At 40.6% G+C, this 17735-nt stretch overlaps 1 protein-coding gene across 3 annotated transcripts; it reads right to left on the bottom strand.

Moving 5' to 3' along the window:
• On the bottom strand, window positions 1-17102 carry LOC140657588 (putative protein tag-53). Of its 3 annotated transcripts, XM_072874860.1 has the most exons (10): window positions 16748-17102; window positions 16229-16288; window positions 7370-7631; window positions 6509-6588; window positions 5620-5698; window positions 4030-4076; window positions 2193-2313; window positions 1093-1279; window positions 597-753; window positions 342-507 (listed from the first exon to the last, which is right to left on the bottom strand). In XM_072874860.1, exons 3-10 carry the CDS (start codon window positions 7530-7532, stop codon window positions 493-495), a joined length of 849 nt encoding a protein of 282 aa, XP_072730961.1. In that variant the 5' UTR covers window positions 7533-7631; window positions 16229-16288; window positions 16748-17102; the 3' UTR covers window positions 342-492. The 3 variants fall into 3 exon arrangements, with proteins under 3 accessions (XP_072730959.1, XP_072730960.1, XP_072730961.1); XM_072874858.1 differs by having other exon boundaries at window positions 1-753; XM_072874859.1 differs by lacking the exon at window positions 597-753 and having other exon boundaries at window positions 1-507.
• Window positions 17103-17735: the final 633 nt, after the last annotated feature.

Raw genomic sequence — 17735 nt, 5'->3', positions numbered from 1 at the left:
TTGGTTTACCACCTACTGGCATGTTGGTGGAAATTTATTTTTTCGCTTTGCAATCAAAGCGATCACAAGCTATCAAAATCCATTTGCCAGAATGAGATCTCAGAGAAGCTGGACAAAGGTTTACCCCCAATGAGCAGCAGCACGTTGGTATCACTGCTAACTTCATCCACTGCGGTTGTGTGCTGACAGTCGGTTCCCTCCTCTTCTCCCACAATGTGAGCAGCAGCAAAAGTCTCTTTTTCTGAAGGGACAAACAGATGGAAAGTCTCGTCCTTTGACAAAACGCCTGGTGCTCTGTTTGGGTCTAGTTCTGCCTCTGAAGTGGTTTGAAACACACAAAAGCCCCCTGGCTCCAGAGGCAAGCTAAAGGTTTTCATTTCGATTGCATTGCTTTCCTCATTGCTGAATGCTCGGTATGCGGGCTGTTGACGGAAGTAGTTGCAAAAGCGGGTGTGCTTCGGGATGGTCACCAGCTGGTGATGCTCTTTCTGCTTACTCTTCCAATGGCTGGGGAACATATTAGTGAAATCTGAGGTAGTTTGAAAATCAACACCAATTCCTAAGATGCAGTGATACATTTTAGGAGAAAAGTTTGCCTTTGTAGTGCTACTTAGCTTCTTCCATGTCTGCGTATGGAAATGATACTTCCAGAGGTCACCATTAGGACTGGAATTTGAAATCCCTCCACCAAAGATCAGCATAGAGTCTTTGAAGACTATTGAAGCATGACCTACCACTGGAGGAGGTCCTTGGCTAAATGTAAGAGAAACCAGCAGTTAAGGGGAGACCAACAAGAAACTAACACTGATTTTAGCCTCTATTTTTCTTTTAACTCAAAAGAATAACTGCTGAACAGCTGCATTGGGACATCAAAATCACACTGCTGACAGCTGCATCAGCACGTTGCCAACAGCTCTTCCAAGGAAAGCCAACTGGAGCCCCAGGGATGGCAGCAGTACTATGTCTTGATCTGAACAGTTCCTGCCATTGCCAAAAGGGCAACATCTCCCTCTCTGCCTGCACGCAGTATCAAATGGTAAGACTAATTCTGTCTTTCTGTGTTAATTTAGTGTAACAAATAGCATAGTTTACCTTGTTTTGATGTTGGACCAGCTGCTGCTTAAGAAGTCCCACTTCCATAAGTCCTTCTGTTCACTCAGCCCCATCAGTCCTCCAAAGAGGTACATTCCTGTGTGATAAACCACTGCTGAATGGCCATGCCGAGGTCCTGGGCCAGGACTGTGAGATGGGGTGGAAACACACAACCATTTTCTTGTATCTGAAAGCAAAATATTAATTTATAGATGTACCAAATTTACCCTAGTATTTGGGAAGGGATTTATTTCAAGAACAAAGTAACTCTTCTGTTGGAGAATAAGGATTTCTGCTCTAAGCTTATTATAATATAAGTCAACAGCTTTGATTCTGACACTGAAAAAGTGCATTTAAAAATCAGTTTTGAAATAAACTTTTAATGAAAATGTCAGATGCTGTATGACAGATGCCATGGAAATTTTATTTACAGAGCAGTTTTTCCTACAGCTTTGTTATTTCATTAACTCTGACACAGAAAGATAATTTCCTGGCTATAAGAGGGAAAATCAGTCAACAAAAACATTCCTTCATTAATGCCTGTGCTTATTCTCCCTGTGAGGGAATGGTGGATAAGATAAACCCATCATTCATTTCAAAACAGCGAATGAATGGCCACCAGATAACAAAAGCTATCCATTTAGGAAGTCTCTGGGAATCATCTGGTTTGCAACCACCAGATTAGTGATGAATATGCTAATGAACCCATCTCCTGTCAGGTTTGGCCCCCCATGGTCAGTTCTAGATTTGAGATTCAAAAGATGGCATGAATAGGCTGAAGTCAGGGTCTCTGCTGCACCTGAAAGTTTTTGGTAATCCTTGAAGAATTTAGTGAATAGTGAACAAAACATTCTCCCTGATTTTCAGCTCTAAAACTGGCAAATACTGCAAAACTTCTTCCAGTATAATACAGTCTAATTCATTTTGGCTGGGTATTAATTTAATTGACAGAATTCATAATGAAAGGCTGCCAAACAGAAGCCAAAACTAACTTACCACATTTCTACTGATAAGAATTTTCTTAAGAGCAAGCCAAAGCAAGCTTTCCTGCAGCAGTCATCGTTTTACATTGGATCAAAACCTTATGCTTTTTAACTTACCAAAATGGAAAGTCCAAAACTCTTGTGAAATGCCTCTGATGCCAAAGTATCCCCCGTAGATGCACATGCTGGAATGGTACACTACCGCACTGTGACCTTTTCTGTTAGTTGGTGCTGAGCTCTAGAATAGTTTAATAGTAAGACAAAAAACTGTTAACAGATCAAGTCTTACCAGTAGCAATGTCTATCTTGGGAATATGCCCATGTAATGAAAACCATTGCTTTGGGTTGTGTTAAACTTTGAAAATACAGAATAAACCCACCACTGAAGACTTGTATGGATGCAAATACAAACCATTTTCAAATCTAAGCAACCTTCCCTTTTTAAGTCCACCACACTATCACGTGCCTACAGCCTCCCCCTCTCTACACTCACATCAGTAGCACTGCTTCCACTACTGCTAGGCATGGTTTCAGGACATGTTCATAGAATCACAGAATCATTAAGGTTGGAAAAGACCTCTAGGATCATCTAGTCCAACCATCAACCCAACACCTCCATGCCTACTAAACCATGTCCTGAAGCGCCATGTCTACACGTTTTTTGAACTCCTCCAGGGATGGTGACTCCACCGCCTCTCTGGGCAGCCTGTTCCAATGCTTGACCACCCTTTCAGTAAAGAAATTTTTCCTAATATCCAATCTAAACCTCTCCTGACACAACTTGAGGCCATTTCCTCTCGTCCTATTGCTAGTTACTTGGGAGAAGAGACCGATACCCACAATAAATTGTTGTAAATATATCAGGCAACTCTTGGGAATATAATGGGGGGGATGTAGCCCTTTCCACCATCAAGCACAGTCTTTCCACAGTGCGGAAACTTTAGTCCCAAAAGTAACTCCCACTCATTTTGCTTGGTGTGGATTTGCCCCACCACAAGTCCTAGGCTGTGCCCAGACCCTCAGCAGGAAACCAGGTGGTTCCCACTGTGTCTGCAGCAGTTTTCAGCACTGCTGAGACTCGTGGACCCAAACCTGGGGAGGCCCAGCTAAAGCTGAAACAAAATATAAGGCAAGTGTTTGGTTTACTTCTTTTGTTCTTCTTTGGTTGTTTCTTCTCAAACAGCCCTTCTTTTTTTTGGGGGGGGACAGGACACCCATGTTCTCTATATTCAGTTTAGGATAATTACAAGAAACCATTTACTCCCATATGTAAGAAGGAGTTGATACATAATTCCATCATATTTGTTGTACATAAACAAAATTTCATCAACCATGTAACACCTTTTTTTTCCCCGCCCACAAATGACCCTGCAGTCCCAAACTTTCTCTTGACTCCTCCACCAAACACAGGTAACCACAGTAGTAACAAAAAATGAGTCGTTCTTTACATGTAGTGATATAAACCCAATCTCATAAGACCAAGACATAACTGCTTCCACTGAGGTTTCATTTAGAAGTGGCAGTATCTTGGTGAGTCCACGTGTTCAGACTGAAGACATGAAAAATGCTGCAGCACTTCACATTTCGAATTTATTAGCATGACTGCCAATCCATGTTCACAACCCTACTTTTAAAAGCACAGACTTCATGTATGGTTGCAATACTCCATTTAAAATTAGTTTTCTTGATAAGGATTTCAGAAAAACAGAAGCAGTAGTAGAGGAGAGGACTTAACTTCTTATATAAGACAAATTTTAAGAGCAGTATTTTTAAACACCGTTTTAAAGAAGGAAAAAGCCTTAGTTATTGAAAGTGCAAAGAAATAAAGTATAGCCACATGCTTCTGAAGAGATAAGATTGGAACTGTTTGGGGGAACATATTTCAAAGCAATCTGTTTAATCAACAAAGCAACAGGCATTTGATTCACACATTCACCACTTCCTGGCTCCTTACCTCAGTCTCTGCTGGTACGTTACGGCACTCTGTCCATCTTGCAGAATCTAGGGGATTGTTTTAATAAAGCGCAGTTTATATCCCAGACCACAAGAGGACACTCCTCCAACATTAATTTTTCAAATTACAGATCTAATTTTCAAGTAAGTCTCATCCTGGTGTTTTCCACTGACAAGGATGAAGAAATCTGCTTCCCACTAAGACAGCAGTACCAAGGGGCATACAGGAAACAGTTTAAATAGTTTTCCTGTATCCTTATCTGATATCGAATCACAGAGAAACCACACTGTATTTCGTTTCCCAAGGCTAAATTTCACAATGCAGAAATAATCTGTGATTTTCAGCATTTTCCGAACTTGCAGAATCCCCAGATTTACCAATGGACATATGGCTCCTTCTATTTGCTATGTAAACCTTATGCCAACAGCCTTATTTTTCTTGTTCCTTTTCACAGATCCCTTAAAAGTAGTCCTCAAATAACAGTCAAAAATCACTGATCTATGATCACCATGAAGGAGCAGAAATATCAGATACCCAGCATCAGAGGTAGAATGAGAAAGCAGTGCAAGCTTACATTAATAAAAACTATACTTGCCAGGAAAGATTTTAAATAATGACCATGAAAAAAGTAGACACGCAACGAATTTTAAATAACTCATTCCCAATTTTCACTGATAAGTACCATGAGTAATAAGATGCTTTCTCCTATAAAATACATTCCCACTGAGGATCTCTGTTCTTTCAGCAGGTGAATATTTCAGACAAATGGTGGAAAACAAAGAAAGGATTAAAAAAAAAAAAACATTGACTTAAGGTTACATAGTGAAGTAGGAAAAGAGGTCAGGAAACTTAAATCTCGGTCTTGCCACAGGATTTACTAGCTCAAAAAGAAATCAATCTCTCTCTCTCCCCCCTCCATCTGACATCAAAATAAGCAGCCATTACTATACACAGTATTTCCAAAGGGAGAATATATAGTGTATGACATATTAAATTCAAATGTTGTACTGCTTTTATTAGAATACACACTTAAGAGATCCCAAATATTTGTTCTTAGGAAAAAAGCCCTGTGTTACGAAATGCTGTTGTTAATTTCCCACCTTCTTATTTAATTATACTTGTTTTTTCCTGTTCCGGCATTGCTGTTGCCAGCTTATGTATTTCTTCAGTAAAAATACAAAATGTGATATACTTTACTGACCTACTTTCTTCCATAATAAAACAAAGAGCTTGGCTTTAAAAGTTTATGTAACATAAGGAAAAAACTTTAAATATTATCTGTAATAATTATTGGGGTTTATGATCAAATAGTAAACTTCGGGGGAGGGGAGGAATGGAAATGCTGAGACCCTAAAATACATAAAACTTGCCCAAAAAATACTTTCTAATTAAAGTAAGAGCTGACTCTTTGATAGCTTAACAGCCTAATTTTAGGGGCAAAATATGCACACAGTTTTACACACATTACTTCTTGTAAAGCTTAGGGAAGGCTATGCTACAAGCAGCAGAAAACAGTTTGGTTCTTACTATTTATTAGTACCTATGGACTTGGAATGTCCCATGGAAGAGACTGGCTATTGTGTATCATACCAATGTCATATATCCAGAGAGGAGTTTTAGCTTGCGTGAAAGCAGAATCCACCATCCCACCAAAAATATACAGGGTGTCCTGCAAAATGCAAAAATATTTGTCACTTTCAGGTAGGCATATAGCATAAAAATAATTTTTAAAACAATTCTTAAATTAAAAGGCTGCTATCACCAAAATATAATTAACAATAATGCATAGGATGATCTATTAACAATTCAAGAGGCAATCACAAAAAGCCACCAACTTTTAATCATGTCTTTATCCTCTCCCAGTAGGAAACCCTGATGAACGTTGTGCTGTTTTAACGGGGACGGCATTCCAGAACCACTCACTTCCCTGTCGATCTGGGACAGCTCGAGGGATGCAGATCTGGAGCTCTCAGAGGCATTGCTCAGGTAATATTAGATTATGCATGTTTACAGAAAGATTTCATTGCATCGCAGCTCCTGATATCCTAAACTCTGTTTTCCCCTCACAAGCGAAGCTATAATTTTTATTTGCCTTCACTCCCCTGACCCTCTTCTATGCAAGTTCTTAAGTGAATGTTTCTGTGCTGTAGCTTATCATGCAAATGAATTCAGAGCAACTGTTACAACTATACAACTAAGTCAAAGAATGTGCTGCTAAGGTCTTTATTTTGTATTACTATTTTGTACTGAGCATTGACTGAGGAAATCGGGGACCTGCATGCTGCTGCAAAGCTAAAATACTGTCACTTTATTCAGAAAGATTCCAAAACATTGGTACAGCTATATCCAGAATTGCACTGACATAAATGTATTTTCTGGGTATAGTATGTCAGTACATAATCATCTATGATGTTTTATTTCACTGTATAATAGGAAATAAAATGTTAGGATATGGACAATATAAATCTTGGTCTACTACCTTATAAGCCACCATTGAATGTTCTTCCAGTTCTTCTGGACCATCTCTTGAGCAATCCAGCATTTCCCATTCATTTTGCACTATAAACCAAAGTTGAAGTTAAGACAGCAGTGCACTCAACACTTAAACATTAGGGAAAAGGTGAAAAGATCGGCTTTGAATTTGGCTGCACTGCCATAGTCAGTGGAGGAAAATGAAGTGTTTTGTCATCTTTCCTCTCTGTTAGTTCAGAAGACTAAGGCACTTCCCCCAAAATTAAATATGTGCATTTTTCTATTTAGCAAACTTAAACGTAATAATAGAAATTGATCTTGTTACTGCTTTTATTTTAATGCTATACTGTTACTTACATCAAACCCCAACTATTCTATGAGCACGAACCCCAGCACAATTCTATGTTTTATATCAGTAACAACTGAAAAGGGAACACCATACATTAAGTCAAAAAATACAAAGTGTCATATTTGATACTGCATTATTAGTACAGTCTTACAAGGTATTGTATTCACGTGTTCCCTTTGTGCACTTTTACATGCATAAACTATTCCCATGTTAAAGAGTCAATAAAGCTATGTCTTTGATACCTCTTGCAAGAACTAGAATATTTTAAATGACTCAGTATTTCTGGTCAAGGAAAAAAAAAAAAAAAACTGAACTGAAATCCAAACCTTCTGGGACACCTTCAAGAGGAACAAACACACACCATTTACCCAATGAACAAAATGCAGTTTATCTATCATTTTGATGGAGAGACTTTAAATGGGGATAATCTGTTAACCACGGAGTATCCCCAATTTCATGATGGCTGGATGTAGGTAGAATCTCTCTAATCCTGACATACAAGTGAAGGGGCAAACTTACCTATATTGTATCGCCAAAAATCCCTAAGACTGGTCGTGTTTCGCCCTCCATAGAGATAAACAAATCCTCTGCAAATAATGCAAGCGTGTTTATATCGATCACAGGGAGAGGGCTTCTTTTGGGGTGCAGATTTCCAATCACAGTGTGCAGTTTTTCCTTTCATGCTGACAACTAGGATAGTATCCAAATGTCAACTGCAAAGGACAGCCATGTCAGGGGAGGGTCCCAAAACATCAGGGACAGGGCTTAAACCCTACTTGGTCTGTAAAAAGACAAAAAAATAGTTTCAGGTTTAAAAAAAAGGAAAATAAAAAGAAGATAGGAAAAAAGAAAAGTCTCTGCCTTATGATAAAAAGTTACTGTGTTTTCTTTTCATTCTCATCAAAAGCAGCCTGACAATTTTGGCCATCTGTGATAATATGTTAACTTAAGTAAAGCATTTGCAATGCTGACTCTCAGAGTCTTATACCAGTGAGACTGGGACAGGAACATTCCTGGAGCTGAAAGTTTTCCAAAGAATGTCAGCGAGCTGAAGCGATAAACTGCAATACTCTACATTTGCAATATGTTAGAAACCAAGGCTTGGTCTTTTTCACTATGAAAAAGTACTTAAAACAAACCTGTACTTAAACAAAATTCAGAAAGAGTAAATATTACACATGAAAGTAATGCATTAGCAGTTGTCTAGAATTTATTTAGACTTTCATCTGTAAATCAGCTGAAATTAGGATGCATCTGCAAAAAATGACACTATCCTTTCATTTGCCACAAGATGTCACTGTGTTCTGTGAAGACAGAAGTACCAGGAACAACATTCCTCTATTAATCGTCTTTAAAATATATCATGGCCAGTGTTTTGAAGTAGATTATTTTATGAAGCACTAAACAAAAATATTAAAAAATCAGTATTAGGCCAAATTCTGGGATTTGTGTTGGTAACATGTCTAAGGTGACACCAAATGAGGTGACAAAGACTCCCAGTTCCAAAACTATTTCAGTGAAAGCCAGATTCCAAATGTATTGAGGACCTAGGAAGGAAATTGATAGGCAACAATGTGTCACTATGGACACACTGTTAACTCTTACCTACTGCAAAGTAATGCCTATTCTTCCACGCCTAACTTCTCCAGTTCAAGTAAGCACATATTTAGCATCCCAGTGGATAAAGTCCTGTAACTCTCAGCTCAACATAACTAATGTGCAGCAAAACCATTCTTTTGATTTGAGACTGTTTCCGAGGTAAATGCAATAAACGTATGCCTACTTAGCCCAGTTATTTCTAAGTTAAAAAAAAACAGACATACCAAATTTGCCCTGGATGTAAAGCAATAAATCCATTTACATCTACAGAGAACTTCCGTTACAGCTGGGGCCCACAGCCTTCCTGAGCAAAGCAGTGACAAGGCTGGAACTTTTCCCTCCATCTCTTCAGAAATGGGATGAGAGTAACAAAGCTCTTACAAAGCCTGGCCATTTCATGTCACAAGCAGCAGTGTAGGCAGGCACTGGGCCCATCCGCCAACTTCCAGCTTAGTGCATCAGGGTCTTCAGCCTGTGGGTGCTGAGTGCATTTTTTAAAGTAGCCACTGTGCAGTACTCAAAGGCTATCTTCTCTGAAGAGATGCCTTATATGACAAGTTTCAGTTTCCCAGGTTAATTCACAAGGACACTGCATAAAAGCAGCAATGCTGCTGTCAGATCAGAAACCACTTCCAGGTAAAGTTTGAAATGTAAATTCTTTCCTGCAAATTGTAATTTAAACTTTCTTTACTCTGGAACAGTTACTTAGAAATATAGCAATGACCAGGTTAGGTTAAATGAAGCCCTCTTCTTCAGATCTACATGCAGGTATTTTTACTATATGTGTTGCCACAGTATAACTTAAGACATATAAACTGTGCCTTGAAGTTAATTGTGTAAAACTATATTTAGCCATATATATGCCAGCGAAGGTCAACATAAGCACTGTTCATCCTGTGCATATCTGATTACAGGATAAAGGGGTATGTACGGAGAGACTACAACGTATCTAGATCTCTGTCAAAAGTTGCCATGTTACAAAAAGGAAAGAGCAATGTTCTCTTGGATTCACTGATGAACAAGTAGTTAAACACAAAAGAAAAAAAAAAACTATAAAAGATTCCTGTAAAACCAGTTTATATATCCATAAACATGCTGAGTAATAGTGGCCAGCTACATAAGCCTTTATTTATATGGCTTATAATCATTTTTATATGTACTTCTATAATAAGCCTTCCTTTTTATTTTTCTTGCAAAATCCTACGTCTTCTGTTTCACTGCTGCACTTGAAGCAACATTTTTGTTTCTGAGAGTCTTCAGTATTCTGCCTCTGTGCCAACATCCCTTGTTCAGAGAGGTTTATATATGAAGCAGCACAAACGCACACCCTCTTCTTCAAATGTTTTCTCCCGTGTTCAAGAGTTCCCTTGTTTTTGAAAGCCTGGATCTCCTCCAGGCAAATTCATGAGCCATCATCAATTTTTGCTCCTTCTCTCCACCCATGAACAACGAGGCTCCTCGTTGTCCCTTCACACCATCTCCTTCCTCAAGGCCCTAGCAGATGAGCCCTGGCAGATCAGCTACAACGTGATTGCTCTGGGTTGCTACTCCACCAGGTGTAGAGGCAAGGTGTGTATCCGAAGCTCAGTCACTCCAGTTCACAGCCTGCTGTGCTGTGCTGTGTGTAGTTCACCCACCCATGGCCCCTGCTGTGGGAAGTACCTGTCAACAAAGTGCCAATGTAAAATCTGGGAGGAAAGAAGGCCTTTATGCCTTAAACTACCATTGAAGCAGGTAGACTACCTGGAGTGATGTGGAGATGCTGGGACTCCGGAGATGAGTCTGCAGAGCTAGCTCAGGTGTCATGGCATGCCATTGAAAAGGCATGCCATTGAAAAGGGAATGCCATTGAAAAGGGAATGCTTTATGGCATGCCATTGAAAAGGGAAAAGCAGCTGAAGTTGTGAAACACGGATTCTCTCCCTAACTCTGCCAAAGCTTCTGTGTCACCATAGCCAATTCATCTATTTACTTCCACAGCTAAATGGGGACAAAGACACCTCCTTAGTAAAACACTTCAAATTTGCTGATGCAGTGCTGTATCAGAGTATTACTACTCTCACACAAGGTATTACTACTATTATATAATTTAATGTGAAAAAGGTGATAGGTCTCTGCTATTAATACTTTACAAAGGTAAAATAGGCTTGTCCCCTTGAGTTTTGTTTTTTTTTCCCAGCTATAAAACTGGTTATTCCTCTTCCTACATATTTGTGTTTGTTATTCTTCCTACAAACCTTGCCTCCTATTATACACACATTCAGAGAAGATGGCAGCCCTGATTTCATATAGTAGATTAGCAACAAAATCCTGTCCACTTGTTTATCTACCCCAGCTGAACTCTGTGTAGGGCAGGCGAGCAGGATGGGATCACAAAAAGCCAATCTGGGATTAACTGAATGGGTGTCTCCTCCCAGTCACAACTTCTGAGCACCAACTGACCCTTGTGAATCACGGCCATTTACTCTCTGAACGTACAGCATTCTTGGAAGCAGACCTACAATCACTTAAACAGATCAGTTAACAAACTGCTTCATTTCAGAGTTGGGGAGAAAAAACATGTTCAAAGTTAATCTTGAATCTTGCCTTTCATCACTGGTACTTTACATTATAAACTTGACTCCTGGATTGCCCTTCTATAGAACCAGACTCACCAAAGTTCATCTACCGTCTACCTTAACAGCCCTGTTTCCAAAGAAAAACTGCTACTCTTCTGAGAACAATGTCACCGAGCAATATCCTCTGTGTCATGCAACACTGACCTCAGCTTCAACTTGGTACAAGCAAGATCAATTATCCAATAGGAAGCTCTAACTTCAGCAGAATTTCCAAAAAAATACCCAAAAAGACAACTCAGAACATTTTTATCCAACTTTTTTTTTTTTCAAAACAGCTGTAGCACACAAAAAAATGGCTGCTGCTCTCCAAACTCTTCTGCCATTTCATTCTAAAAATAGCTCCTGTGCAATCAATCCCAATTGTTAAACGGCTGGAGGAGCTGTGAGACAAGGACCTAAAGAGCTGCAATTAGCGTGGTAACTATAGCACAGAGTGCTTATCAATTAATGGCGCCACACTACTGTTTCATAATACAAATAATTCAGGAAATGTAGAAAGACAGGAATTACTTCAGGAAATGTAGTTTATATGTTCATTATATAATTATTTATATTTCTATTAGATGTGGTTTCTCAGACAAATGATTTATTTATTTAAAGTATTACTTAAATAGATCTTCATTAAAGCTTTTTTCTACCTCGGTCCCCTGATTCATTTCCATCTGTTTTCAATATACTCAGAAAAGTTTCAGATTTGAGAGGATTGAGCCTTTTGAAATATAGTGAGATATTAAACCACTCATATTGGGGGAAAAAAGTAGGAAATCTTTGTTTTGTTAATGACCCAAGCTCAACCCTTGAACCTTTATGTGCAGAACACTGTATTTTCTTATTAGGCAACCTGATGTTTTACTGCTCTTCAAAAATAATAACAGATCTTCCCGATTCTACTTATCTTACAAACTTTTGCTTTAGTGGTGGTTTTATTGTAATGCGTGTTCCAACGAGACTGCCTGCATGAATATGGAGAAAACTTTGACCAAAGACTGGCAAGGCACTTATGAATTACTAGTTTTAAAAACAAACCCACTTCATTTAGAATAGTTTAGAGGGCAAGGCTTTTTTCAGTATACCACATTTACTTGCAATGCTTTACTATGTGTGCTAGATTTTTAGTATCCTCAGGTTTGCTATTTTATTATTTCCTAAATTCAAGTTATTATGAACTGGTTGGTTGTTTGTTTGTTTGTTTTCAAAATACAGGAATTAATTTTCAGAGGTGCTCAGCTTCAGAATTTCAACCTGGAAGTCCAGAATGGCTTTGGGAAAATAGAGTATGTGTAATATTTCTGCATTATTGGCATTCTGAATTGAAATAAGGGCCTTGTTCTGCTACGTGTTGTAAAACATGCAATTACTACATGACTGAGCTTACAACTGAAGTAGTCAAGGCAAAGGGAAGGAGATGGAAAACGGTGTTTGTTCTTACAGGGGGAAGCCGAAGGACAGAAAGAAGATTTGTAAAATGACAAATCAAAGCAGGGGACACAGCTCTATCCTGATTTCAGGGTTCAGAAAAATGACAGGTACTTTCCGGTAAAACAATAGCACCTCTGCCATCTTTATAAGGCTTACAGCAGACATACTGAAAATCTACAGAAAATCTGAAAGGCTTTTATATTAAATAAGTCTTACTTGAATTTTAACAAGTTTGGGGTAGTATTCTTAAACATTATAATTGTTATATTTCAGTGCTTCAGAATGCTTTCTGTAATGAACAGGTATTTCAAAGGAGATAACTCTTCTAAAACAGTCCTGTATAATTACAGTTTCTATATACTGTAAACCTATATATGTAATTACTGCTTCTGGAGTGTGCAGTCCTAGACCACTGAGAGCACTGGCACCTTTACTGCAAAACAGATGAGAGCATCACGAATCTCTCCTTGTGAACAGTTGTCTGCCTGTTTCTGGGGCTCTGCAGGTAAGTTATTGCATTTCTTTAATTCAGATCATATTAATATTAAAGCTCTAATTTCAAAATTTCAGAATAAATTTACATGTTTGCATATAATTGCAAAATTAAATTTTGCAAATTGACATTATTAGTATATTCTCTTTTGGGTTTTTTCTAGAAGCTTTCACCCAGAAAAGAAATCCTTTACGTTCATTACTGTGTAGCACTACTCCATCTCTATTACAAAGTGAGTTCTTAAGTAGTAATAAATATAACAATTTATTAAATAAAGAAGTATAAATATATCCAGTTGTATTTTCTGTGTGCTAGGTATATTTCTCATTTTCAAGTAAACAAATACAACTTGATTTGGGATAATACAGTAAATATTTAATGTTTCCCAAATATGGTGGTGGTGGGGATTTCTGGAAAAAAGAAATTTGGTACTTAAAAATATTTCTGAGACTGTTACATCTTTATATACAACTCTAATATATGAATCAGGAAATAATCTTTGCCACTGTGTTGAAATAAGTCTTATGGTACAGACAAAAAATAAATACATCTATATTATCTTACTTTCATGGTTTATTTTCCTTAGTAGATTAAAATTTCAGGTTTTGTTTGGAATTTGGTGGGGTTTTTTGTTGTTTTGGGCGTTTTTTTTAAGAATGGGGCTTTTTCATTTAAAAAAGAATAGAATATATAGTTTTGAGTAGTAGATCTCCCAAGGTAATCTGTTAATTATGACTTCCAGAACTGCAATTAATCATTTGACTGCAATCCAATTCTGAATGAAGTTTCTGAGAAAGAGCTTCCTGAAATACACATCTGTAGGTGGCACAAGTAGAGCACATTATGGACATATAAATCCAGTGCACCAGCCATGCCTGATCAAAAGTTTATGCTGATAATCAATGTGAGTGTGTATGGGTTTTATTTATTTTTGGTCCTTAATAGAATATTTACTACAGAAATCTAATCTGCTTTTCAAATCTTATTTAAGGTCGTGTTGCTGACTCCATCCGTAGGCATGTCAAGAGCTCATTCTCTGTTGTGGTCCTACCATATAGCTGGGATAGACGCCCTGACTGCAAAGTGTCACTGCAGCAAGATGGCCCTTTGGACGTTAGCCGAGACAAACAGGTATTTTTTCAAGTTCTAGATATGGCAGAGGGAGGAAATACAGTTCCTGGTCCTCACACTTCAAGATAAATGAAATGAGAAACTCCCACCATGTTCACAGGGCAGTCTAAGATGTATTTGGCCTTTTACCCTTTCCTTGGAAGTAATTTGTACTGTCACCACTGGAAACAGGTCATGCCAATACATGGGTCATCACCCCTTCCCCCTAGAAATAGCAGTTTTCAATGTTCCTAGAAGGCATCACTTTGGGGATTTCACAAAAACTTACTAGTTGGATTCTTTCAAGATATGGTAGGTAGATGCCCTGGAGATTCAATGTAATAAATCTGTACTTAGGTGTGACTGAATGCATCTTCTTGACAGCTTGTGACCTGCTGTTGAAGCAACTTCAGAATACTTTATTTCCTAAGGGAGACTCTACTTGCGCTAATTCACAAGATTTTCTAGGTTAGGAAGAAAGACTCTGGTTGACAAAGGAGTCAGTGCCTGCCCAGTCTGCCTACTCTCCTCAGGCACGAATTAGAGTACTATAGTATATACTTGACAGCTGAGAGTGTATCAGTGAAAAGCTATTACCTTCCATTAAAAAAAAGTATGCACTGTATTTTACTTGTTTGTTCTTTATATTCCCTGACTGAGGAAAAGGAACATCTAATAAAAAACTCAGCCACACTTACAACTTAATGCCACACTTCATGGAAGATAGACAATGCGTTTTTCTTGTCCCCAAGACATCTTGCCCTTAGACGAACATGGAGCAATGGGGTAGAGAAGACACATAAGGATATGAGAATAGCAGAAGCTGTAGCTTGAAGAAATAGGAGGGAGGAAAGAGAGGGCATTTGGCAATGAGAATAATAAAATGTTCCAGCTGGCAAATATTAAAACATCCAGATATCATGTTAGAATCAGTATGAATTTAGATTACACAGTATGGGAGAAGTCATGGGAGACTTGCGTGAGAAAGAATCAGATGGCACAACTGGAAAGACTGTCAGTAATGACTGGAGGAAAAACTGAGTATAAAAAGGATCTTTTATAGGGAAGATGAATTTACACAGTCAGGTGAAAGATGGTTGCATAAAAACAGATGATACAATTGCATAGCTGGAATAGATTGCATAGAGAGGAATAGCTGGATTTTAGTCTGGCAAGGAAAACAAAGGTGTCAGGCACGCAAACAGTAATAATAACCATGATCGTGCACAATAACCTTGATGCCAACAGTTACTGGGCTGCACCCGCAGATGGAAGAAAAACAAACCCACAGAATTTCAATATATAAAGGAGACAGAAAGCATGTAACTTTACACATAAACGTTGTCGCTCCAAATTCAAATGGAATTACTCATGTGAATAAAACCAGTGATATGCATGAGCCTGCACAATGTAGCCTAGATACCAGAGCAAAGGAAGGACCAACTCTTTTGTTAGAAGCCTGAAAAAATGTTTCGCAAGCTGTTTTCATATTCAGACTCCGAATGACAGGGTCCATTTTTGACTGGAGCCTGTCTTTCTGAAAAATCCTCACTCCCAGCTAACGTGGTCCAGTATTCATCCTGAGCCAGATGCACTTTGGCTTGGGTTTTGGATGGTTGCATTTCTTTGTTTGTCTTCTGCTCAGTAGAAGGCATTTTGTTGCTTTATGCTCTTTGATTATGGAAAAGGGAACGAGCAAAAGGAGGGTGGTGAATCTCCTAAATTGGAAGCGGGGAAACAAGAGCTCTGGCTGGCCCTACCACAGACCTCCTGTGCAGCATCGCAGAAGTCGCACGTCCCCTTTCCCTGGCGATCTCCTGCCTGCAAAGCACTGACGCTACTTCCTTCTTTTCATGCGCTTTGTTTCGTTTCGTACCTTTGGACGAAAGCAACTTTGTGTGCAACCGCACACAGTTGTACAACAGTAGCGTTGTACAACAGTACAACTGCATGTACTGAAACGTCATCTAAGTGCTCCCTGTGATGGTGTGCATGCATTAGAGCTGGTCAGTGCCCTCACCACCTTCCCTCTGCTCCCCTTCTCCCGGCGGCAGTGCTGGCTTCTCCTCAGCAGGTGCTAAGGTGACACTGGGGCCCACCGCCCCTCTTGCTGCGCCCCTGCCCCGGGGAAGGCCTCACCTCTGCATCTCCCTCTCCTTTCCGGGTGCTGCTGCTCACCACCTCAGCTGGGGTTTGGTCCTGACAGGACATGCCAAAAAAAAAAAAAAAAAAAGATAAAAATAAGAGTCTCGTGAGCCTGCATTTGGCCAGGGGTAAACCCCGCCCGGCTGTGCCCAGTGCCTCCCCTCAGGTTTGTCCTCCCAGGGGGACACTATACCCTGCACACCGCGCACCGCAGGCACCAAACGGGGACACACACAGACACACACCCAACCCCGGAGGTGAAGGGAGGGATCTCCTTCGGGCGGGCCGCACCGCAGCGGGAGCCAAGGCCGCCAGCCCTCAGCCGGGAGCGGGGCCCCTCCGCCCGGGGGCCGCCGGGCACTGCGTGAGGCGAGGGGCGCTGCCGCGGGCGGGCCCGGGGGGCCGGCAGGCCTGTCGCGCTTGGCCGCCAGCACCCGGGAGCGAAACCCCCTCCTTGGGGCTGCAGCCGGGAGCCTCCGCCCGCCTCCACCCTCTCCCCGGGCTCCCTCTCACCTCCCGAGGGCGGCGGGACCGGCGGCGAGCCCGGGGCCGGCGGGCGGGAGACGCGGCCCCTGCCCCGAGCCTGCGCGGCGGCGGCGGAGGCGCGCAGGCACCGCGGGGCGTGGAAGCGGCTCTGCGCTGCCGTCTGCCCGCGCCGCTGCTGCTTGTCCCTTGGGTGGGGACAGGCTCCGGGAGGAGCTGGTGGGTGTCGCGGCCCTGGCGTGCCCGCCGTGACCGGGGGCAGGACCGGATCCGCCTGCCTGCGGGGTCCCCTCGCAGGGTGGCGGGGAAGCGGGTGATGCCGGAGGCAGGAGGCTCTGCTGAGCAGTCGCGCGTCCTACGGGCTGTGTGCAATGCCGGGAGGAATGTGCCGTAGCCGTTTACTGCCGTGGCATAGCCCTGTTACTCACGAGGAATGTATGAAATGTTGGGTCTGGCCTGAACGCAGCCAGAAACAAACTTTTTTTCTCTTTTTTTTTGTTGTTGTTGTTGTTGGGAAGGGGGAGCACGGAGAGCGGTTGTTTGTTTCTGCGCTCAGTTCCAAGACCTTTTAAGTCAGCATTTAGCCCAAAGATCCCTCTCTGTACGCTCTCCCCAGAGCTACAGCACCAGTACTTGCTTGGACTTGTGTCCTTGGCTTTCTGCTCATCTGCTTCAGCTTCCACAGGGTTTGCTTTTTTTTTTTCTCTCTGTTTCTCCTTTACAGCTACATAAGCCTTCATAAAACAGTCAGGAATGAAACTCCCCTGCCCACACGTGCCTCTGTTTTCCATGTTGACATGTTTTCCTGCTTTGGGGTGGAGGCTACTACTTTTTCCTTAGTATTGCTCCTAAAAAAGAAATAGCGTAATTGTTTTTTTAAGTTATTGTAAGTGGAGGCCAATAGATACACCCAGTCCAAAGCAATGCAAAGCATGTGGCCTGGACTATATGAATAATATGAATACCTTCAATTATAATATATTATGTATAATATATCCGAGTATGGTAGCAATATATG

The sequence above is a fragment of the Ciconia boyciana genome, chromosome 10, assembly GCF_034638445.1.
Source record: "Ciconia boyciana chromosome 10, ASM3463844v1, whole genome shotgun sequence".
Lineage (NCBI taxonomy): Eukaryota > Metazoa > Chordata > Aves > Ciconiiformes > Ciconiidae > Ciconia > Ciconia boyciana.
Note: the sequence above shows the minus strand (reverse complement) of the source record. Positions and strands in the feature narration are given on the sequence as shown.

Excerpts from the sequence above, each read along its gene's own strand:
- LOC140657588 (XM_072874858.1), bottom strand. The coding sequence starts at position 7,532 with ATGAAAGGAAAAACTGCACACTGTGATTGGAAATCTGCACCCCAAAAG. Across the intron at positions 1,280-2,192 it reads GTTTTGGACTTTCCATTTTG|ATACAAGAAAATGGTTGTGT; the intron begins GTAAGTTAAAAA and ends TTTTGCTTTCAG. Across the intron at positions 754-1,092 it reads TGGTCCAACATCAAAACAAG|CCAAGGACCTCCTCCAGTGG; the intron begins GTAAACTATGCT and ends TCTTACATTTAG.